Consider the following 24,980-nt stretch of genomic DNA (forward strand, 5'->3'; position numbering starts at 1 on the left):
TATTCATCACCAGATGTTTTTTCCTAGGAACCCCTCGGCTCGTCATAGAACGGTTACCGCCTCCGCCCACCGACAGGCAGCTTCGGCGTGGGTGCTGGGTAGCAGGTTTGAAAGCGATCTAACTGCTCCGTCCTACAGCGGTGCGAGGATATCGACTAGAACCTTGCATTTACGACTGGTTATCTCAAGGCCGTAGAACAGACGACTGTGGATGAGGGCCTTGCTGATGTTGAGTGCGGTTCACCCATTCCTCCTCAATAAGTCGTTTTTTTTGCTTTCGCAGAGCTTTTTCACCCGTCGAAAGTGCGAAACGAAAGTCATCTTCCGGTCGACAGTCACTCCAGGGATTTTTGGCTCCTTCCGGAATGGTATTACTGTTCCAGCGAGTTTGACCGACCGGCCAGTAGCAACGTGGTGGGAGCTGCAACAGTGTGAAATGGCGCATTTTGGGGCTAAACCGACCGAGTTGGCCCACCTTCCAACGGCATTTACGGCAGCCTGTAGCTTCAGTCTTGTACGAATTACGTCGTCGGCGTAAATAAACACGAATATGCCTTTCGAGAACGTGGCGAAGAGGCAATGCATGCTAATTAGGTTGTGATTGCCAACGCCGAGCCGCGGGCGACTCCGTTTTCCTCACAAAATAGGTCTGATTAGTTTCCTTAAATACCTACTCTGAACTTCAGTCAATGAGGTACTGCTTGATGAAGCAACCAAGATTTCCGCAAATGCCCCATTGATGCAGCTGGCGGAGCTCTCCCTCGCGCCATACCGTGTTGTAGGTTTTGGTGAAATCTAGGATGGCGATGTCCGCGTGTAGGTCGTTGGATATTTCAAATTACAAGTTCATTGAAGCTAGAGAACTGTAACTAGCCGGGCCGCTGTGATCCCGTGCCTTTTTGAGGGTTAAAATTTCGCTGAGGCAGCTTGTTCCGAATCCCTTTCGAAATGCGAACAGACGACGGTCAAGAAGGTCATGTTTCTCAAAGAGGATGAACAGGTATCTGTTCATCATACTTTCATCGTTTCTTAAGGCAGGTAGGAGACTGATGGGTCGGAAGTCATTCGGGCTTCTGATTTCCCCGGATCTCTTCGGGATAAGGATTATGAGTGCGGTTCTCCAGTAGTCTGGTAGAGGCTCGCATCCCCACATCTTGTTGAATCCGTTTAGTAGCGCTCATTTGGCAACCAGAGGTAGATGCCTTAACAGGGGACAACCGACGTCGTCGAATCCGGCAGAGATGCCCTGTGTTCCACTTAGCGGAGTGACGAGCTCTACCCCGGAGAAAGCATCTGTAAATATTGTAGAGGTGGCATCTATGGCCTCTTCGTTTTGAGAAAGAAGGGTTGAGGGAGGAGTCCCCCGAGATCAAGGCGAAGTGTTTCCCGATTTCGTTTGCAATTTCAGAGGGTTCAACTGGCACGGTACCGTTGAAGGTTAACGCAAAGCACTCGGAATTTATCCCGTCCAGGAAGACAGCCCAGCCGGTCTCTTTAGCTTTCACGATTCCTCTCCTAGCCTGATTCCTAAAACGTCGAAAATCCGCCGATCGATCATCCCATTGATGGTGTCCAGGGGGGGGGGGGGTATTTTTAAGAGCTCAAGGAGCTTTTCTTCGATCCTTTTGCGTTCCACCAGTAAGCCGCCGGTTTGACGGTGTTCCGCTAATTCGAAAGATGCGTGATTTTGTAGCCTGGATCATGACTTCTACGAGCTCCGCTCTGGCGCGTAATTGCGGTGTTGGATAGCGAGGCAGATGGACGCTGCAATCATGCGTTTGAGGTCACCTAGGTTTGGTCTCAGGCCGTTAGCGTTCCGCTGGATGGCCAGGGTGTAGTTTATTCCTTCTGGTGGTGGGTCTGAGGTACGGTTGGGGCTACGATTCCTCGCCGGTCTGCTGTTGGGTAGAAAGCGTAGAGACGACAACAATTGAGATCTGGTGGATTCTGACCTAGTGGGAACTTACCCGGGAGGAACCCGGGTTCCCGGCGCCGGCTACTGTCGGGAATTCATCGGATGTCTCCGGCACTTCCCGAGTCGGGCGCAGCGTGGGCAAGTCGACTTTTTTCATACAGGTGAGAAGGATTTGTTGTAGGCAGATTGAGGTATGCTGCTTTCTTTGATGACGCTGAAATTTGGCGTTGATGCGTCTGATTTTGTACCGTGGGACCCTGTAGTGAGGAAGAGTGCGACCCATGGTTCCGGTCAAATCACGGGGTTGGTAGAACTTACCCGAGGAAACCCTAGGTTTCCCGCGCCAGACAACGTCGAGGACTCATCGGGTGTCCCCGGAACTTCCAAAGTCTGGGGCGATGCGGGGAAGGAGGCTTTTTGGCAGACGTGTCTGTACATTGTATTTCAGACTTTTTTGGGTTTGATGTGTTTTTCGGTAACTTTGGCGTTTGGTGCTGATGCGGCTGGTTGTGTGACACAGGACCCTATTTTTTTTTTTTTTTTTTTACAATGGAGAAGACCTTTATGTCCTAGCCCAGTACACGTGCTAACGGTAGGGTCCAATCTACCACACGGGGTGCACTGGGGGCGTGTCGGACTCAAATGGTGACCAGCCATTAATACCGACTAAACTCCATTGGGCTCCGCCATCATTCCTCCCAGGAACTACCTCTCGGTATTACTTCTGGGGGGATGGCTGTACTAAGTGTACTCATTCACTCTCACTCGCGCGATCATACATCCTGTATGAGGCTTACTTGGGTGCTCTCTCAATCACACTTTGATTCGCTCTCAAACACTCCCACATGAGGCTGACTTTTGTGCTCACCTTTTACGTTCCATGCGAGGCTGACTTGTGTGCTCACCTTACTCATTCCTTGCTAGGCTTACTTTTGTGCTCGCCCTACCCATACATGTGAGGCTGACTTGGGTGCTCACCCTATCACCTGATTCACTCTCAATCGTGCCACTCTATTGTACCTTTGTCACTCCCTCTGGCATCCCATGTGGGACATTTTTCTTAGGCCCCACTTCTGACATACCATGCGAGGCTGACTTTTGTGCTCACCTTTTTCATTCCTTGCTTGCTACCAACCTGTGAGGCTGACTTTTATGCTCACCCTTAACATGCAGTGTGAGACTGACTTGGATGCTCACCCTTTCACTCCTCTGCCACGCCATGAGGCATCGATAGCTTAGTTCCAACATACTACGCTACGACCCTCCCGTCTTGGCATGAGGCAGTCCACTTATACGCCTATACACTCACTCTTCTGTCTTGCTTCGGGGTGGCTGGGTTTACCCCTTACGCGGTTGCCATTCGCTGCGCCAACCTACCTCGGCATGAACAGACCATTCACTCTCTTATTTTGCGCTTGGCCTTTTTCGCTCCAGCTAACCAATCACTAGTTAGCCGTGCCCGCCGTCTGTTGCTCGGTTCGCCAGATTACCTGTAGCCTACTGGCAATCTGGATGGTAGCAGCCGAGACTGCGTTCCACTTCTCCACCGTTTGACACATCCGCTGGATAAGGGTATCCGGGGTTGTGTCCCAGCCACAGACGTCAAGCATTGCTCTTCTTTCGACGTCGAACCGATGACATACGAACAGTATGTGTTCGGCAGTTTCATCTACACCTGGGCAGTCCGGGCAGACTGGGACCTCCGCGTGCCCGAACCTGTGGAGGTACTGACGGAAACAGCCATGGCCTGACAGGAATTGTGTCAGGTGGAAGTGAACTTCCCCATGGGGTCTTCCCACCCAGCTCGATATGCTAGGTATCAGCCGGTGGGTCCACCTACCTTTCGAAGAGTTGTCCCACTCACGCTGCCATCTGGCGACCGAGGTCACCCTGGTGCGCTCGCGGGCTCCCCTATTTCCACGTAGCTCAAAGCACTCCTCATCTTCCCGAATGACCAGCCCGACTGGCATCATGCTCGCTATCACGCAGGATGCATCGTGTGATACCGTGCGGTAGGCAGATATCACTCTGAGGCACATCACGCGGTAGGTGCTCTCCAGTTTCTGTAGGTAACTGGTTACCCTCAGTGCTCTTGACCATGACGGGCCGCCGTACCTGAGAATAGATACGGCAACGCCTGCCAGTAACCTACGTCTACTGGCGCACACCTTTGAGCTGTTGGACATCATTCTCGATAGTGCCGCAACAGCAGTCGACGCTCTCTTGCACGTATAGTCGACATGGCTGCCGAAGGTCAGCTTGTCGTCTATAATGACTCCGAGAGACTTCAGACTTCGCTGTGAAGTGATCGCGACTTCTCCCACATGGATAACTGCATGTTGTGCCGACTTGCGGTTGTTGACGATAACTACCTCCGTCTTATGATGAGCGAGCTCCAGGCCTCTCGCGCTCATCCATTCCTCCACCGTGCTAATCGCGTGTTCTGCGGTTAGTTCTACCTCAGGAATTGACTCCCCGTAGACCTCCAAGGTTACGTCGTCGGCAAAGCCGACGATCTTGACCCCAGGAGGGAACTTCAGTCTCAGAACCCCGTCATACATGAGGTTCCATAGCACCGGGCCTAGGATCGAGCCCTGCGGGACTCCGGCGGTAATCGGAACCCTTTTCTGACCGGCATCGGTCTCGTATAGCAGTACGCGGTTTTGGAAGTAACTTTCCAGGATCCGGTACAGACCCACCGGTAGGCTAAGCCGGTGTAACGAGAGCGCGATGGCATCCCAGCTTGCGCTGTTGAATGCATTCTTCACGTCAAGTGTCACTAACGCACAGTATCGAATACCTCGCCTTTTTCGTTGGATCGCTATCTCGGCAGTATTTATCACTGAGTTGAGAGCGTCCACTGTGGACTTACCCTTCCGAAAGCCAAACTGGTTGCTTGACAGACCGTCCGTACCTTCCGCGTACGGGGTGAGCCTGTTGAGGATGATCCTCTCAAGCAGTTTGCCAGTCGTGTCTATCAGACAGATTGGTCTGTACGCCGATGGGTCGCCTGGCGGCTTCCCGGGCTTCGGCAACAGCACCAGTTTCTGCCTTTTCCATCTATCGGGGAAACGGCACTCGTCAAGGCATCTCTGCATAGCTAGCCTGAACATGTTCGGGTTCGCTATGATCGCTGCCTTGAGAGCGTTGTTCGGGACTCCATCCGGCCCTGGAGCTTTGTTCATTGCTAGGGATTTAGCCACTGCGAGTAGTTCTTCGTTCGTCACTGGAGCCACCATTTCGACCGTGCCCGCACTGTCTCGTAGTGCAGGTGGCCAGGGGCTTGTGGCTCGAGACGGGAAGAGTACTTCGATAATCGTTGCCAACCGGTCCGGAGACCGTTCTGGGGGTGAGGAGCCCCCTTTGGTCTTGGCCATCACAATCCGGTAGGCGTCACCCCACGGATTCGCGTTGGCACTCTCACACAGGTTGTCGAAACACGCTCTCTTGCTGCTTTTAATAGCCTTGTTAAGGGCTAATTTCGCAGCTCGAAACACTTCACGGCGGTTCTCTCTTGCATCCTCGGTGCGAGCTCTTTGCATCCTACGTCTAGCTCTGAGACAGGCTGACCGTAGAGCTGCAATCTCGGCACTCCACCAGTATACCGGGCATCTACCGTTTCTTGGCAGTGTTTTTCTCGGCATAGTGGCGTCGCACGCGCGTGATAGAACAGCTACCAGCGCATCCCCGCTTAGACTGTCGGTGTTGGCCTCCAGTCCCAGGGCCGCGGTGAAAGCTTCGCTGTCGAAGTGATTGGACTTCCACCCGCGTACCTGACAGGGATCTCCCGCCCTCGGATGCTGCATACCATAGTTGATCTTAAAGCGGATTGCTAAATGATCACTATGGGTGTAGCCTTCGTCTACCCTCCATTCCATGCCTGGAGCCAGACTCGGGCTGGCAAAGGTCAAATCAATCCACGCCTCCACTCCGTTTCTACGGAATGTATTAGCGGAGCCATCATTAGCTAGCACAGTATCGAGTTTCGCAAACGCTTCCATTAGCGCTTGACCCCTGCTATTTGTACAGCGGCTGCCCCACTCCACTGCCCAAGCGTTGAAGTCTCCCGCTATTACTACCGGTTTCCGGCCCACGAGGTCCGACGAGAGCCTGTCGATCATCTGGTAGAACTGTTCTATTGGCCACCTTGGTGGGGCGTAGCAGCTGCAATAGAACACACCATTGATCTTGGCAATCGCCACACCCTCGGCGGAGGGGTGTATTACCTCTTGAACCGGGAACCTTCCCGTTGTACAGATTGCCACCATTCCAGACCCGTCCGACACCCAATTGCCGTTGCCGGCAGGGATGCTGTACGGGTCTGATAATAGGGCGACATCTGTCCTCGACTCCGAGACCGACTGCCACAGCAGCTGTTGGGCTGCTGCACAATGGTTAAGATTTAGCTGTGTGACTCTCACGGCTTCTTCTTATTTAACTCGCCGAAGGGACACGAAGGTCCGCCCATAGCATGTTTATGGGCTTGCTTCTTAGAGGTGCAGATAAGGCACTTATATGCCTTAGTGCACCCCCGCTCTTTATGCCCCTCCTCGCCGCATCGACGACATAGCTTACTCCTGTCTAGGCCTTTGCATTCGTAAGCTTTATGGCCGGATTCTAGGCACCGATAGCACCTGTCCACTGAAGGCGGCTGGGGTATACTAATAGGGCATACCGACCAGCCGATCTTCAGCTTCCCTTTCTCGGTTACCTTTTTGGCATCCGCATTCAGTAGCCTGAGGTAGGCTACTTGGGTGCCAGAGGGTCCGTCCCTCAATCGCACAGAGGCCCGCTCGATTGTGACGCCGCATTGCTCCTTGACGGCTGCGGCGACGTCTTCTGCGGTCGCGAACTCGTCCAAGTGTTTGCACTGGAGAGTTGTTTCCGCACCTAGCGACCTGATTTGGGCGCCCTCACCAAGGACCTCTTGGGCCAAGGCCTTGTATATTGCACTTGATTGTGCGCCTCGCTTCAACACCAGGAGCATCTCTCCCGTGTTGGTGCGTCTTACGCTACGCACATCCTGCCCAAGGGCCGAGAGGCTTTCGGCCGCTTTCATCGATTTAAGGACATCGGCGTATTTGTCCTTGTCGGTTTTTAACCACAAGGCTTCGCCTCTGTCCTTGGCCTTCCTCGCAGGCCGCGGTACCTCCGGTTTTGGTGCCGGCTTTTTCTTGGTAACCAGCGTCCAGGGGTTTGAGCCCCCCTGCCCCGGTCGTGCCGGGTTGCTGGTACCATCGCTCTCAACAGCGAGGTCACTCTCGCCCTCGCTTACCTCACCCAGGCGGCGTTTGACCTTGACGGTTGCACGCCGAGTGGTGTCGGTTTTGGCACCCTCTCCTGGCGACTTCCTAGGGCGCTTCGCATTCGATGCCGTCTTGCGATTGCCCTTTCCCTTTCCCTTCGAGGGGAACTCGGTCGCCGCTCCGATCGACGTGGCTGCTCCATAGAAGGTAAAGGCCACTGTCTGTGAACCTCTATTAACCTTCTCTCTTTCCTCCCTATTGGAGGCCACTGTCTGGGTTTCTCTGTCGGGCCTCTCCCGACATTCCACCCTCTCAACATATGCCTGCTGTTCCTGTCTTGCGACACGAACAGCTTTCCGGAGCTCCAGAAGGCTCAACTTCAACTCCTTGGCTATGTTCTGCTTTGCGCTAGCGAAGTCGATTATAGCATCGAGTTGCTTCGCTACTTTGCGCATCGCAGCTATTGGCCCCTCCGATGCATTGGTAGGGGTATTGCCTACCGCTGCTGGGGGGTCACTGGTGCTTTCGAGTACAGCACTCATCGTTCCACTACTCTCCCCACGGGGGGGAGACCTCGCCAAACCACCTCTTGCGAAGGGGTTTGGCACCTCCGTCTGTTTATTTTTATTTTTATTTTGCTCCATGAAAATTCCCACGAGTAGCGCGAGAAATATATGTCCGCCACGCCAGAGCTCCGCATTAGCGTGGTAAGGGACGCTTACTGTGGGGGTTGCCCAGGTACCCCACAGGCTCCGTTAACGATCGAGCATCTTTTTCACCCCCTCGATCACTCATCCCTCGGCACGGGTCGCTTCACGCCTTGGAATTGGGGTTATGCCCTACCTTGCTTTACGTGGTGATCTCGGCCCGGATCATCACAACCATCCTCCTTTACCAGGGCTTTGGACCTGTAGCTCTGGATCTCAATAGTTCCATGTACGTATGTTATTACAGACATGCTACTATTGGGATCCGTCATTCGCTAGCGGAGTTCGTCGGGGATTCATCGGATGTTTCCGCCACCAAACGAGTCAGGGCCGACGCGAGGGAGGGGACTTTTTTGATGTACGATAAGCAGATTTTGTTGTTATTGTTGACCCCGTGTGAATACGAGCAAACAGATTCTTCTAACGAGCTAGTAGAACAGGTATAGTTGTTCCGTCGCGGGGCGTTCGTATCGCTGCTCCCATAGTGGAATCGTATTGGGTGCCATGAGCATCCGGCTATTTTGGGTGACGGGGATACCGGTTGATATTGCTGTGGTCTGAGCGATTGGCGGTGACATCCAAAGTGTTCAGTACTTCGTGTGCTCTTAGTCGGGCAAACACTTCGGGCGAGTGATCGTAGTTCAGACTTTCAATGATTGATGATCGGGTGCCGTCTGGTAGGTATTGACTAGAAGGGTTAAGGTGCAATCGGTTGTGTGCTGTTGCATTTAGTCTAGAAGTACTTGCCTGGGTATAGCTAGGGCCCGCGTCAACATCCGCCGGGGGTGCACCGGGAGGACCCGTTGTGGTGTTTATTGCGAGATGTTGAATGGGTTGTCAGGTTCCGATGAGGGTAACTGACTTTGGGTGTTTAGTGGTGCGGTTAGGCTGGAACGAGACCTGGACATGGTGGTGTCATTGTTGAGTTCAAGCAGAGTCACGTCAGGGGTAGCTTTGGAGTTGGGGCTTCTGGATTTGTCCGTACCACTTTGTCGGGAGTCTTTTGCTTTTTGGACATTTTATTGTCTAGGCTCCGGATGGCTGAACGGGCCGACAGGGAGTTCCGGCTACGATAAAACTGCCCTTTTTGGCTTTCGTTCCCCAAATAGCGTTTTCGTTGGTGTTCTCCCAGGTATCCACCCCTGATTGATGTTTGCAAAGTTCGGTGACGGCTTGCTGGAGTTTTGCTATCTAGGCGGAGGCATGCTTGGCACAATGTTTCTTGAAAATATTGATTATCTGGTCTTTGTTGTCATCCACTCTTTGTGCTTTGCTTTCCTTTAGGGTTGCTAGCTCATTAGATAGCTGGGCTATGATTGTCGTCCTTGGTTTTTCCTTTGGTGATGCTGGCGTAGCTCGGGCTTTGTGGTCGATTGGTTACTAGACCTCTGGCTTCGGAAAAGGTGATGTTAATGTCGATTTTTGCTTTGGTAATCATTTCCTCCTCAACGGACATTTGGGACACTTCACGCTGCGTGTTGAGTGTCCTTGTCCACAGTTGATGCAAAGGCTTGGATTGACACAGGGGTTTTCCTTTGATGTTTTGTGTAATTCGCTGAAGTTCAAGCAGGCGGCGTGGAGCAGAAGAATCTATCGAGTCTGAAGCGCCCACACTTGAAGCACATAATCGGCAGTTGGTAATACGGGCGGACTGGTGCGCAGTAGACCAATGTACACATGCTCTGGAAGGCTAGAACCAGAGAATGATAGAGTAACCAGTGGTGTGTTCGTCGGCTTACCGTCGAGCGTTTTTGTTATTCGCCGAATGTTCATGACCCCCTGATCCTTTAGCTGTTCCAAGAGTCTAGCTTCTTCTACGTCTTTTGTATCGGGATCGTAGATACCGCCTTGTACTAATAATCTCTACCTTTTGGCCGCCTAAGAGCTGATCTATGTTCTGTAGTGCTATAAAGGTTTTCTTGGATCGGGTTCCCAATACACCCTCTCAACATATGCCTGCTGTTCCTGTCTTGCGACACGAACAGCTTTCCGGAGCTCCAGAAGGCTCAACTTCAACTCCTTGGCTATGTTCTGCTTTGCGCTAGCGAAGTCGATTATAGCATCGAGTTGCTTCGCTACTTTGCGCATCGCAGCTATTGGCCCCTCCGATGCATTGGTAGGGGTATTGCCTACCGCTGCTGGGGGGTCACTGGTGCTTTCGAGTACAGCACTCATCGTTCCACTACTCTCCCCACGGGGGGGAGACCTCGCCAAACCACCTCTTGCGAAGGGGTTTGGCACCTCCGTCTGTTTATTTTTATTTTTATTTTGCTCCATGAAAATTCCCACGAGTAGCGCGAGAAATATATGTCCGCCACGCCAGAGCTCCGCATTAGCGTGGTAAGGGACGCTTACTGTGGGGGTTGCCCAGGTACCCCACAGGCTCCGTTAACGATCGAGCATCTTTTTCACCCCCTCGATCACTCATCCCTCGGCACGGGTCGCTTCACGCCTTGGAATTGGGGTTATGCCCTACCTTGCTTTACGTGGTGATCTCGGCCCGGATCATCACAACCATCCTCCTTTACCAGGGCTTTGGACCTGTAGCTCTGGATCTCAATAGTTCCATGTACGTATGTTATTACAGACATGCTACTATTGGGATCCGTCATTCGCTAGCGGAGTTCGTCGGGGATTCATCGGATGTTTCCGCCACCAAACGAGTCAGGGCCGACGCGAGGGAGGGGACTTTTTTGATGTACGATAAGCAGATTTTGTTGTTATTGTTGACCCCGTGTGAATACGAGCAAACAGATTCTTCTAACGAGCTAGTAGAACAGGTATAGTTGTTCCGTCGCGGGGCGTTCGTATCGCTGCTCCCATAGTGGAATCGTATTGGGTGCCATGAGCATCCGGCTATTTTGGGTGACGGGGATACCGGTTGATATTGCTGTGGTCTGAGCGATTGGCGGTGACATCCAAAGTGTTCAGTACTTCGTGTGCTCTTAGTCGGGCAAACACTTCGGGCGAGTGATCGTAGTTCAGACTTTCAATGATTGATGATCGGGTGCCGTCTGGTAGGTATTGACTAGAAGGGTTAAGGTGCAATCGGTTGTGTGCTGTTGCATTTAGTCTAGAAGTACTTGCCTGGGTATAGCTAGGGCCCGCGTCAACATCCGCCGGGGGTGCACCGGGAGGACCCGTTGTGGTGTTTATTGCGAGATGTTGAATGGGTTGTCAGGTTCCGATGAGGGTAACTGACTTTGGGTGTTTAGTGGTGCGGTTAGGCTGGAACGAGACCTGGACATGGTGGTGTCATTGTTGAGTTCAAGCAGAGTCACGTCAGGGGTAGCTTTGGAGTTGGGGCTTCTGGATTTGTCCGTACCACTTTGTCGGGAGTCTTTTGCTTTTTGGACATTTTATTGTCTAGGCTCCGGATGGCTGAACGGGCCGACAGGGAGTTCCGGCTACGATAAAACTGCCCTTTTTGGCTTTCGTTCCCCAAATAGCGTTTTCGTTGGTGTTCTCCCAGGTATCCACCCCTGATTGATGTTTGCAAAGTTCGGTGACGGCTTGCTGGAGTTTTGCTATCTAGGCGGAGGCATGCTTGGCACAATGTTTCTTGAAAATATTGATTATCTGGTCTTTGTTGTCATCCACTCTTTGTGCTTTGCTTTCCTTTAGGGTTGCTAGCTCATTAGATAGCTGGGCTATGATTGTCGTCCTTGGTTTTTCCTTTGGTGATGCTGGCGTAGCTCGGGCTTTGTGGTCGATTGGTTACTAGACCTCTGGCTTCGGAAAAGGTGATGTTAATGTCGATTTTTGCTTTGGTAATCATTTCCTCCTCAACGGACATTTGGGACACTTCACGCTGCGTGTTGAGTGTCCTTGTCCACAGTTGATGCAAAGGCTTGGATTGACACAGGGGTTTTCCTTTGATGTTTTGTGTAATTCGCTGAAGTTCAAGCAGGCGGCGTGGAGCAGAAGAATCTATCGAGTCTGAAGCGCCCACACTTGAAGCACATAATCGGCAGTTGGTAATACGGGCGGACTGGTGCGCAGTAGACCAATGTACACATGCTCTGGAAGGCTAGAACCAGAGAATGATAGAGTAACCAGTGGTGTGTTCGTCGGCTTACCGTCGAGCGTTTTTGTTATTCGCCGAATGTTCATGACCCCCTGATCCTTTAGCTGTTCCAAGAGTCTAGCTTCTTCTACGTCTTTTGTATCGGGATCGTAGATACCGCCTTGTACTAATAATCTCTACCTTTTGGCCGCCTAAGAGCTGATCTATGTTCTGTAGTGCTATAAAGGTTTTCTTGGATCGGGTTCCCAATACATATGGGTACTTTGCCTTTTCTTCTAGAATCTGAACCGTACAGCAGAAATCAAGTATTAGATTCACGGCCCGCGCGCCATCATTCCAGAACACACGCGAATATGCGAAAGGCACACAGTTATAAAATAGAGTTTATACACGCGAAGTTACATACACGTTAGCACACGCGACATATCACAGATCGAGCACGTTAACGTACAAATGCTCGAGCCCTTTGTGATGATACAAGCGATCGCGTCCCTACACCCACACATATCTGAACCGTACAACGAATATCATACTCAAAATCACGGCCCGCTGCAATTGGTCTTAAGCGGTGTATTAGTGGGCGGTATTGGCTATCTCGTCTGCAATTGTATTAAGTGATTCTGACGGGGAGCCCTTCCGAGAACCTTGCTCCAGTAGGACAGCTCTCGAAAAAAATTAAAGTTGACTCAAACTCAAAATCATTTCAAACCAAATTTTTCACTGGTTTTTAATAAATGCGTATACTACGTATAAAATAATGTGTTCATTTCAAAATCGAAATTTCAGACTCATTAGGCAATTTTATTCCGGATACGTCCCAGCTTGCAACAAAAATATATAAAGTTTAATTAGCTTAATCAGCATTAGCTCAATGTTGTCTTTCGGTTAACTTATTTTATCAGGCGGGTGTGTGTATGTGTGTGTGAAGAGGATAAATAACTCACAACCGAACCACCCCTATCTATCTGGGAATGCCTAATGAGTGAAGGTGATTGTGATGAGAGAGGGGTGGATGAGGTGATCGTTTGACGAGGATCTGTTGGGTGGCTTGAGGGGACTTGATGGGGGGGGGCTTGATGGGGGAGGGGGTATAAAAGAGTGGGTCGTATTGTGTGGGGTTCAACCCCTCACCGCATACCCCTAGCTACGCCCCTGTTAAAATACAGAAAACCTATCTTAGTAAAAAAAAAATTGGTGGGGATTAGGTTGGCCATGCTAAGAGTGATTGCATAACCTTTCTATGGGGTGGGCGTAGCGTATTGGTAAATCGATTACCTTGTACGCAGCGCACCTGGGTTCGAGTCCCGACTCCGCACATAGGGTTGGAAATTTTTTATAAGAGATTTTTCTAACCCGAAGAGGCGAATGACCTTAAGTTTAAAACTTCTATAATCGAAATAAAAAAATAACCTTTCTATATGAGAAAGGCAAAAATGTGCAAAAGTCGAAAAAAGTCAATTTCTGACAAAAAATCGATGCTATTTCAAATCTCTATTTTTTATGCATTTTAAAGACATTTGGCATCAAAAATACGAATTCGATTTTGAAATTTTCCTTTCCTGTCTAGAAAAGAAATGGCCCGCCATTTGTAACTAAGTTATTTCACGCAAAACTTCCACGCACACAGATTTCGAGCAGAGCATTGAAAGCGTACACCGCTTGCATTTCCGCGAAACCGCATGGACCAACATGGCTGTTGCAGATTTTGTCGCATTATCCAACGATAATGTATGGAAGCGTGGTTTACCTTATTTCAGCCTACAACTTTGAATTCAAAGCAAGGGCATATACATATTTATACATCAATCGATTGCAATTAATGCAGGCTACAATTTACGGAAGAAAGTTTTTTTGGTCAGAACTAAAAACTTAAAATGTCAATATTATCCCCAAATTTTTTTTTCGCTTAACCAATCTAGTTTGATTTTTCAATGCCTAATACTACCGGAAAATTGGATCGTTCATCAGAATCCTAATTGCACCTAATTTGGGTAGCCCGTTTGAGAAACTTTGACTCATTTGCATCATTACGCGATAAACCAGTAGCCTCATAAATTAACCGAAAACAACAATTCATTTCACCTTACCGCTGAGATCTTCAACGGAAGACGGCAGGTTCGCAGATGTGTCCGGTGGCGAAACAAAGAACCACAAATCCATCCTTCCCATCCTTATCCTTATCATTTCGACTCATCACTATCATACCGCAAGATACCGGCAGCAATGGGTCAGCTCACACTGTAACGAACCAAACATACCGAAGCTCACCTTCACGGGTCACATTTTACTGTCTTATCTTATTTATATCAAACCTTTCTCTTCTTCTATGCACCTATGCTTCTTTTTTCTCTTTTTGTCTTTGTTCCAGATTGTATGAAAAAAAGTGCACCTCCTCGTTTCAATCGCAGTATCATACTTCAAACCGAAGGCGATAGATAGTCAACTTACTGCTGTGAAAATTTTATTGTGATTAAATGCATGACAACGAAACCCGCGAACATCGATTCGAGTCTTCTCTACCCAATTAAATGAAAAGATAAAACCAAGAGCAGCACCAAGAGAAAATTATCGTAAATTGTGCAACACCACAGATACTCAAGTGGCCATAAAAAATTCGATCGAACAAGCTTTTACTTTCGATACGCACGCGAGCGGAAAAATTGAGCGGCTAACAACAGCAGGAGGAAAAATTGCGGAAAACCAGTAAAACGAGCTAATCGAAAAATAACTGAAACAATCCGGAATTCACTAATTAATTGGCCGATAAGACGAAAGTTTTTACCATCTAATTTAAAATTAGACTGATTAGAGTTCCCTAAGAAGCGGCCATTCCGAACCGGTTTCGTACTGGTTTCGTTACTGTATGGAACTGGTGATTTTTTTTTGTGAAAGACTTTCTGAAACTTGTTAGTTAATTAAGAGTGCATTTTTAATAGTTGAAGCGAAGCTTCCATTAATTGTACATAAATACGGGTAGACCTTTTTTTAAGCACGTTAAGGTTTGAGAACTATCACACAAGATGTCGTTGACCGACAAAGAGTATTACAATCTGGTAAGTAACGATTGCTTGTTTGGTATGTGGCTACTAACAGCACTGCTATTGCACTGAGACCATTACCTTTGCTGAGTAACACTATCGGAATAAATGATAACACAGACATATTTTTATATACGCCTTCCCTAGACCATGAGCATCTCCAAGGCAGTCAGCAACGTGGAGGCACCCATCAAGGTCAAACACGTCCGAGCGGCCATCATCGGTACCTTTCACAGCAAGGGTGGTCACGCGTTCTGGGCTATCGCCATCCGGCAGCCCATCCAGGAAAACCGGATCGTTGCATGGAAGTTTTGCCACCTGTTGCACAAAATATTACGCGAAGGTCATCCACACTGCTGTCAGCACTCGATGCGCCACCGCGGAATGCTAACCGAGGCCGGCAAGCTGTGGGGTCACTTGAACGATGGGTACGGTATCTGCATCAAACACTACACCAAGCTGCTGGTGACGAAGCTGGAGTTTCACGATCGTAATCCCCGGATACCGGGCAGTTTGATACTGCGGCCCGGTGAATTGGAACAGATCGGCGGAGGGGATATCAATTTTTAGTAAGTATTCGACACTTCGTTAACAAGTTCAGTAAATTAAATAATGTGTCTATTTCACAGCTTCCAACTGGCAGTTGAAATTTTCGATTATCTCGATGACATCGTTGCCCTCCAAGCTACAAGTGAGTGACATAAAACATTTTCCCCCAAATGTAAACATGTTTAATCCGTTATCTTTTTCCAGTTTTCAACTCCATCACCACATTCTGCGTCAGTTCGATGACCTCCGCCGGCCAGTGCCGGCTGGCCCCTCTAATCCCATGCATCCAGGATTCCAACCCACTGTACGACTTTGTCGTACGAATCATGTTCAAGCTACACGCTAACCTCCCGTCAGACCTGCTGACCGGACACCGGGAACGCTTCCGCACCCTGTTCCAACAGTTGAAGGCCTTCTACAACCAATCGCGCAACCTACAGTACTTCGTAAACCTAATCACAGTTCCTAAACTGCCAAGTGCCCCGCCAAACTTCGAACAGCAGAGTGACCTCGGTAATTACCAGGCTCCCGTTGTGGTTATGCCAGACACCGAACCGATGGACAACGACACGGAATCGATAATGTCGGAGAGTCTGATCGACACCACAGAAGCAGCTCCACCCATTCCCGAGTTACCTCAGCACCACAACAATCACCACCATAACCATCATCACCAAAACAATCACCAGCAGAATCACGTCCAGCAGGCGGCTCCTAACTATCAACTGCTGGAGCTGGAACGCCTGCTTAAGGACCGAGACGACCTGATCCGGCACCTGCAGATGGAGATCGAACGGCTTGGCAATTACGTCAAGTCGCTAACGATCGAACAGCGCGACGTGCAGCACCGGCTCGAAGATCAGATCGCTCAGCTGAACTCGCAGCTCACGCACACCCAGGGTGAGCTGAGCAATTTGCGAATTCAGAAAGAGGAACTGGAGCTGCGAGCTCAAACGGCACCCACACTTGAACGTATGTCTGCGATTGATTTATTTCAGAAGATAGAATCTTAATGCTATTGTTTTCCCTCGCTAACCCCGACAGAGAAAGCCCAAGCAGAGGAAGAACGAGCCAAAGCCAGCGAGGAAAAGTTCCAGAAACTGAAGACTATGTACACCCAGATACGGGATGAGCACGTTCAACTGCTTCGCCAGGTGAGTGTTGGATTGATTGATCGATGCATCGAACAAGATTGCACGCTGTTTCAATCTGGTGTTAATTAATTGGCTAAATTTGCTAATTTCTGTTTTGGTTTCTTTTCCCTTGCATGCTGCACTAATTACATGTTTCATTCCCAATTTTTTTGTTCGCTTACACCGTTGGACTTCGGCAAACGCCTCGGGTAAATGCGGTACTTGATTGTTTTAAAACACTTTTACTTTCATGCTTGATCTAATGTTTATGCTTGGTTGCTCTCGTTGTTTATGCGTTTTTTCGATTTTATTATTGCCGATCCCCGGATGTTTCTTTTTATCTCTCGGTTATGATCCGATGTATGAAATGAATAGGCCAAGATCTACGAATATAAGATTCAATGCTATAAACAGGTGATTTTGTGTTTAGCTTTTTACGCTACATTGCGGCGATCAATTTTGAGTGATTAATATTAAAACAGTTCCTACTCTGATGATATGTAACAGCTTGACATCACTGCGCCCCTTAACCCTTCGAAACTCGCGCAGTGCGCTGAGTGCACAACGTTCTGAAATTCAGGAGAAACCGTCATAGAGCTTCAGATGCTTGTTTGACAACAGCGCAACTTCCGGAAGGTTAATAACGTTGGACCGCTTTGAACATAATGCTCCCTGATACAGCGTTAGACCCGATAGAAAAAGCTTCAAGGTGGTCGAGATAACATCGTTACCGAAAGCAATCTATGGTCGGGCATTCTTTGCAAACCGATCATTGACGCTCCGTCATTGGTAGATAATTTTGTTTATCCCTAAAGGTTCAACTGAAGAAGAGAGGCCATCGCTGAAAACGAAAAAAGAAGCTTTTTCCCGTTGTAATAATCTTTAGGAAAATCAATAATACTCTAATTGGTAGAATGGTATCCATTGATTTTCATGAAGATTTTTCCAATGGTGTGGAAAAATCTCCTTTGGTTTCAAAGATGGTCGCTTTTCGAGGCTGGAATACATTGATTAATTTTCATGAAGATTGTGTAAAGGGCAACGAAAAAACTGCTTCTTCGTTTTCAAAAATGGCGTTATATTGAAATTTTCTCAGTTCAACCTTAACCAAGGATCAGAGCCGTAGCGTGGTCTTCTGGCGCACTTGGCGGAATTTCAGTATTGCTAAACTGCTTATGATTACAGGAACTTAGTCACAATTTTCGTAATTTATATTCACGTTATCGTGACATTTTATTCTTGAATTTACTACCTAATTTGACACATGAAATAATGTGACTAATATTCATGATATCAGCAATTTTATCATGATATTCGTAATTTCTCTTTGCCGTATCGTGATGCTATTTTTTGGATACTATCGGTTTTTTTTACTCGGTGTAACGTGAGAATATGAACTGAGTCATAAAAGTGTGATTGACTCGCGGTATCTTGTTTTGCGAACTATATCGTGAATACAATTTGTTGCTTTAAAATACATTATTAGTGCTCAGCGCAGTTTTTTTCTATCCGGACATCACACTAAACCTTATCAAATGAATAACGATGTTCAAAATCCTAATAGTTTTCTTATATCAAAAGCCCGTACCTATTACTAGTCGGTAGTAGCTGAACACAACTATATAATAATTTATGAAGAAGTTCAAGGAAAAAAAAGCGATTCCATGAATAATATTCCAAATTTTGTGAAATAGTTTACTTAAGAATTTCATGACTATGGGCAGAGTTGCATGAAATTAAAAATGATTAGCGATATCTTCTAAATATCACAAGAACGCAAGATAGACCATTGAGAATGTACTATAAATCAAGCACCAGTTCATGAATTCATGAATAATATTTCCTGATTTTGTGAACTATTTCAGGCGCACGAATGGCGAATCGTGACTAATATAATAGAAATCATGAAATAGTTCACGAATACTGGAATAATATTTTATGATTTTGTTCACTATTTCACAAGCACGCCGAGACTGGCCAGTCGAGAGTACAGTAAAAACCCGTTTTTATCAGCCCCTTGGTGAATTCTAGGCTGATCAAACAGGGACATTGATAAAATCGGGATATATATTTTTCTTTTTGAGAAACCGAGGCTTTAAGAGTATTCTTCTTTAGTCCCTAGATATAGCCACATAACCTTTCCTGATTATTTTGTTTAAATTTCCCTTCAGGGAGTGTAACAGTGCAAAATTCATTCAAAAATTGAAATTTTAATTTTTGCATACTTCGGATCTCCAAGATAAGAAAGGTATGCTCATGAAAGGATTAACTGGAATTCAAGTCGGTTCGCCTGCTAGAGCCCATCGAACTACCAGCTATCAGTTTTCATACGAAGCTGATAAAATCGAGTCAAAAAACTGACAAATTCGGGGGTACATAAAATCGGGGCTGATAAAATCGGGTCTTCACTCTATTATATAAAGAATCATTGGGGGTGGGCGTAGCGTATTGGTAAATTGATTGGCTTATACGTAGCGTACCTTGGTTCGAATCCCGACCCCGCACGTAGGGTTAGAAATTTTTCTTAAGAGATTTTTCTAACCCGAAGAGGCGAATGACCTTAAGGTTAAAACCTCTATAATCGAAATAATAAAAAAAAATCAAAAGAATCATTAACAAGTTAACGTATCCATGAATAATATTTCATGATTTTGTGTGCTATTTCACAAGTACAAACGGTAAGTCGTGACTAATACCCTAGGAATCAAGAGCCAGTTCACCTATTCATGAATAATGTTTTATGATTTTGTGAACTATTTCACGAGCAAAGATGTTGAATCGTGAATAATATATTAGGGATCATAAAGTAGCTCACGTGGATTAAAGAGATCTAAAAATAAGATAAATGTTGTGAATGAGTTCACGAAAAAATATCCCGATATTTTATAGACTAATTCACAACCACGAGAACCAGATCATGATCAATATATAATACATCATGAAGCAGTTCACGTCGTACTGTCGGACTCTAAATAATGTTCCTTAGACTATGAATAAAATCAATAGTCAACCTTTGGTTTATAAATAATGTTCATAAAGTTACGAACTAGTTCAAATCAAATCGGTAATGACATGATGGAAGCGCTGACTGAAGTTCGCAATGCAAAAACAAAAACTTCCGTAACTGAAAGGATATTGAACATAATTATAAAACTCATGATTTTTGTTCATGGTCATGTTCTCGTAACGTGAATTTTTCAGAAAATTCATGGATATTTATTCACGATTTTGGGAACAATTTTTTTCGTGTGGTTTCGTAGTGACCTTCCGAAAGATCCCGAACATCCATAAAACTGGTTAATCCATATGGATGGTCCGAAAACACTGGTATATATTTCCAATAGCAGTTGTTGAAATATCATTCGAATGAACTTGAGCTATTTGTAACCCTATTGATCAGATAAAACTTTCCGGATGAAGCGGAACAGTCACAGACTTGGTCAAACATGAAGGTTGTCCTAAAACTGTGTGGTTTATTCGAACATATTTTTTGTGGTCTCGTGGGAATGAATTCGTTCTTGTGACCGGCACATAGGCCCTATTGGAATGGTAGTAACCTACAGGAAGATCCGAAAGATCCGTTCAACTGGTTTAACCAGGTTTCTTCGTACTTTATTCAATTTTGTGAATAAAAGTTGATTTCACCCCTGTGTGCGGTTCAAAAATATTATTCTATTATTAAACACTTTAAACCGTTGTCTTCCGTTTTAATTCCACTATTGCGTTTTGTTTCAAAATTTATTCCACACTAAAACGGAAGACAACGGTTTAAAGTGTTTAATATAACATTCCACTAAGTGGCTCAAAACAGTGCTTTTGTTAAAATTATTCTATTAAATATAATAAACAAATATTCAAACGGCAATGATACATCTACATACATGAATTAACTAATTTTGCACAAGCTCGATTTCGTTCCGATAAATCTTCCCATGAATCCCAATGAACTGGCCTATTCTGCGGATATTCCGAATCCTTCGGAAGGTCATTGATTTTTAATAAGGGACGAATTTCGCGTTAAATCGTATTCACAGTTAGCAGCACCCTCTCAGATTTAAATGAAACTTTCTGTACATGAGAACTTTGTCACAAAAAGCCACTTAGCATACTTTGTTGTTTCTTTTGAAAAGGGTCAAACTTTTTTTTACCAATTATTTTTCAAATGGCTATAGTCTGAAAATGACAAAACCTACACAAAAAATGTTGTAGGAGTGATTTTCACAAAATTAGTCAAATTTTTGAATAAAAATATTTAAAAAATACTTCATCGACTTCTACACTGAAAAAAAATTGATTTTAAAAATTTAAGGTCGATTTTGCAAAAAAAAAACATCTTTGATTGGGATGAAATTTTGTTCCAATATAGGTAATTATGTTCCCTACCTACCGTCAAGTTGGGCACTTTTAAGTAAAAAAAGTTATTTGAAAAAAACTTTTCCTTGTACAAACTGAATTTATTTTTTCTGTGTATTTTCATCGAAAACTAAACCAATGAAAGTCATAATCGTCTCAGAATCCAATTTTCCAACTGCTAGTTGCCTAATACATGCAAAAAGTATCATTAACGAATTTGGTATATATTCATAACAAACTCGAATGAGGGGAAAGATAAGGCATTTAACATCATCGATATATGCGAAATTTAATTAAATACCACTTGGCCGTGTACGAAGAAGTATCTTGTCTATGTACCCATCCGGGAAGTAGAGATTGATGGTGTAGTCTCCAACAGGGGCCTTAATTGCGAAGTATGGTGTTCGCTCCTTAGAGAATCCTTTGCTTCGGCCAGTGAAAATTCTGCCTTATTCGCAAGCAATTGCGTTCAGGAAAAAACAAGGAGTATAAGAAAACCTTTCGCCGAATCTGCTCTTCCAAACTTCGAGCTTTTGGACGGGGCTAGTTCGCCTTTTTGTGCTGCGAGGCATTAACCGCCTTTGTTGCAAACAAGTGGGCCTACAGCGACTAATCTAATTAACTAAACTAACCCGATAATGCAAAAGAGCGCTACGCTACCGGCAACGACTAATTTCTACGTTTCATTGTACACTAAAGCGTGAGAGTTCCATTGTGGGAACGTCTTCTAATTTGCCTATTAATTTCCGAAAGAGGAAAATCAGTTGTCTCTCCTCAGCTTCCTCGTAAAGGCCTGAGAGTGTCCCTTGAAGGGTGCTGTTACAAAACCGAAGTAAGTGGTTGGGTCATCAAAAACCCCAAAAGTCCCTATATTTTAGTCTCTACAACCGTGAGCAGTCTCCTACTTCGTGGTGAGCAGAGATTGTTTAGAATTATATAAAGGGACTTTTGAACGTCGGATCGCCCGATTTTTTTTCCAATATACGCGACGCTACAAATGCAAATAAAAAACTTGATGAAAGCTGAAAAACGCGATTATTGGCACCGGTCCGTCAACGGATTAACGGACAGATCATCACAGAAACAATGCTTCGTCTGGTGGCGAGGGCCTACGTGGTGTATTCGATTCTTCCTGTGATTGGAATACACGGAACGTTCGTCGTATGGTGACATCGCTTTTATGCTAATTATTATGACAGTAGTGGTGAGTGCAATCATCAAAGAGGCTGTGCTGCCAACATTCTACCCAGAAAATTGATGGTTTTACATTTCTTATAAAAGAAATGTATAGAATTCGCTCAAACTTTCAAGATTTTTTCCGAGGCCCGGAGGGCCGAGTCTTATATACCAATCGACTCAGCTCGACGATTTGGGACAATGTCTGTGTGTGTGTGTATGTAACGGACAAATTCTCATTCGTGTTTCTCAGCAATGGCTGAATCGATCTTATCCAAACCAATTTTAAATGAAAGAACTAAAAAACAGTATGAACGCTATTAATTTGTTTTTGATTCTGATGTTTAGTTTCCAAGATATGAATGTTTGAATGCGCAAAAATTGCGTTTTCTGCAGTTTTTTTTAAATTATCTGCCGAAATTGACAATGTAGATTAACAATTTATATGTTTTTAGACAGCTTTAACGAATACCTTTCGAACAAGCTATAGATTGTTGAATCGTACTATTATCAAAAGAGATATTTAACATTAAATGCGGACGAAAGATTTTTATCATTTCCCATAGCCAGAAATATGACCAAAAACATGTAATCTATTATTAACGCCAAAACGGCTTATTTTAGGTCAATAGTATCTTCGGAGAATTTAATGGAGGCAATATGCCCTTTCTTTTGGTATTGTGCTTTTGCTGATTAATCCCCCTATGAGTGAGATATTTTCACAAATTTTTTTGGAAGTGATTATATCGAAATGATGCCTTCAGCAAATTTGTAGCTCTTACTTTTGCGAATAACGTTACTGAAGACTTCAAATATCTATTTTGAATACTTTAAAAGTTATGGCTTGTTGTTTGTTGATTACTCTTTGTCGCCTATTTATTGTTCAATATAGTAATAATCCATTGAAATAAGCCAAACATTATTTCGATAAAACGAATTTTGTATTTCATTTTACTATCTACAACCGCTAGAAATATTCACCGAACACTTCCAAGTTATCTAGAAGGAACTTGATAACTTATCAGTACAAAAATGTTCATTTGTGCGAACTTTCTGACTGCAATTTTGCTAACTTATAACCATCGGATCGATCTGAAACATATCGGAAAATGAGAAGCGAAATAAATAACTCCAAGCAACGGCGTAGCCAAGAGAAGGTTTTGGGGTTTAACACCATACAACCCCCCCCCCCCCCACAACACCCAAAAAAAATTGGATTGAAGTTGAAAATTTATTGATGCAGACTGATTTAATTCAATATTACAATAACAATTATCTGATCATGAGGACTTTTGATAAATTGTCGGAATGGGGTCCTGATATGTAACTGATCTCTTGGTCTTGATTTCACAGTTGTCTAATAGCATCAATATCAAATTCCTGCCTGAAAACATTCCAATAGAAAATTCCAGAGTTCTGTAATCAATCATAATCCTCAGATTTATTTTCAAATTGATCTCGTTTTTGTAGAGATGTACTGTAATAAGGGTCTTTATTTAATAGGAAGCGAAGTTAAAATTGATTTAATTCTATGAAACATAGAACTGCTCAACAAAAAATGCATAAATTTCAACAATTGCTTAAAATGTTTTTGCCTTTCTCATTCACTCTAAAATTCGTCGATCTAATCCCGACCGGGAGGACCGAGTGTCATATGCTAATCGATTCAGTTCGTCGAGATCGGAAAATGTCTGTGTGTGTATGTATGTCTGTATGTATGTGTGTGTATGTGTGTATGTGGAAAAAATGTGACCTCTGTTAATCAGAGATGGCTGGATCGATTTGCACAAAGTTAGTCTCAAATGAAAGGTACAATCTTCCCATCGGCTGCTATTGAATTTTTTATTGATTGGACTTCCGGTTCCGGAGTTACGAGTTGAAGAGTGCAATCACACAACAAATTCCCATATAAACTGAAATGAAAAATTTTCAAAATCAAATTTGTATTTTTGATGCCAAATGACATTATAATGCATGAAACATTGAGATTTGATGTAAACTCGAAAAAATAACGTTTGACAAAAATTGATTTTTTTGGACTTTGGTACTTATTTGCTCTGTTACTATTTTCTGAAAAATTAATTCTGCATAATTTTAAAACTTCAAAAATTACGGTTTCGGAATTAAGCCGTTTAGACATTAAGATCGATTTTCACCAAACCCCCACCAATTGTAAAATTGGTATTGTAAAAAAAACGTAAGGGCGATACTTCAATGCTGATAGGTGGGACCGAAAAAGTAAACAATCGCCAAAGGGACTATATACTATATATACAATCATTTTGTCAATTTCAATAGCAAACACAAATTTTAATTTAATAATTTCAAATACTTCATGAAGTTTTGGGTTTCGATCACTGAATCATGCAATCTAGGATGTAAAAAACACAATAGTTCTAAATTGGAAATAAAACCAAGTCTGGAAATATGCACTGTTGATTTTCTTTGAATGCACTATGAGTCACAAGGGCGATTTTTCGGTACAAAAATCAATAACTCCCAAACCGTTCATTTTAGAGAAATTATGTCTGAGAGAATATTTTTGGGGATTAAATTCGCTTTCTTTTAAAGTAAAATGTAGCTAGGGTGGTCCTCTCAAACATTCTTTTCGAAAAATTATTTTTCGAACAAAATGGTATAGCAAGGTACTTACTTCAGCAAAGTTGTTGAAAAATGTTTTTCAGTTAACATTTTTAAATGAATTAAAGTTATAGCACTATCGGTTTTTATGTTATAATTATTTTTATTCTTTAACTTAGGGTGTTTCTGAAAAAGTCAGTTTTTTAACTATAACTTTTTAAATAGTTAGTCTATCTTCATACTCTCTATGAAACAA

At 44.9% G+C, this 24,980-nt stretch overlaps 1 protein-coding gene across 8 annotated transcripts in view; it reads left to right on the forward strand.

Annotated features, from left to right (window-relative positions):
- Positions 1-24,980, forward strand: part of LOC131693876 (huntingtin-interacting protein 1) — a 98,135-nt gene that overhangs the window by 52,406 nt on the left and 20,749 nt on the right. For 7 of the 8 annotated variants that reach the window (XM_058982129.1, XM_058982128.1, XM_058982127.1 and 4 more), the window contains exons 2-7: positions 14,264-14,948; positions 15,081-15,502; positions 15,563-15,624; positions 15,687-16,454; positions 16,527-16,636; positions 16,991-17,029. In XM_058982129.1, coding sequence (XP_058838112.1) covers positions 14,916-14,948; positions 15,081-15,502; positions 15,563-15,624; positions 15,687-16,454; positions 16,527-16,636; positions 16,991-17,029 — 1,434 coding nt within the window. In that variant the 5' untranslated portion in view covers positions 14,264-14,915. The remainder of the gene's footprint in view (positions 1-14,263; positions 14,949-15,080; positions 15,503-15,562; positions 15,625-15,686; positions 16,455-16,526; positions 16,637-16,990; positions 17,030-24,980) is intronic. The other variant, XM_058982134.1, reaches the window with a different exon arrangement.

This window comes from Topomyia yanbarensis, chromosome 3, assembly GCF_030247195.1.
Source record: "Topomyia yanbarensis strain Yona2022 chromosome 3, ASM3024719v1, whole genome shotgun sequence".
Lineage (NCBI taxonomy): Eukaryota > Metazoa > Arthropoda > Insecta > Diptera > Culicidae > Topomyia > Topomyia yanbarensis.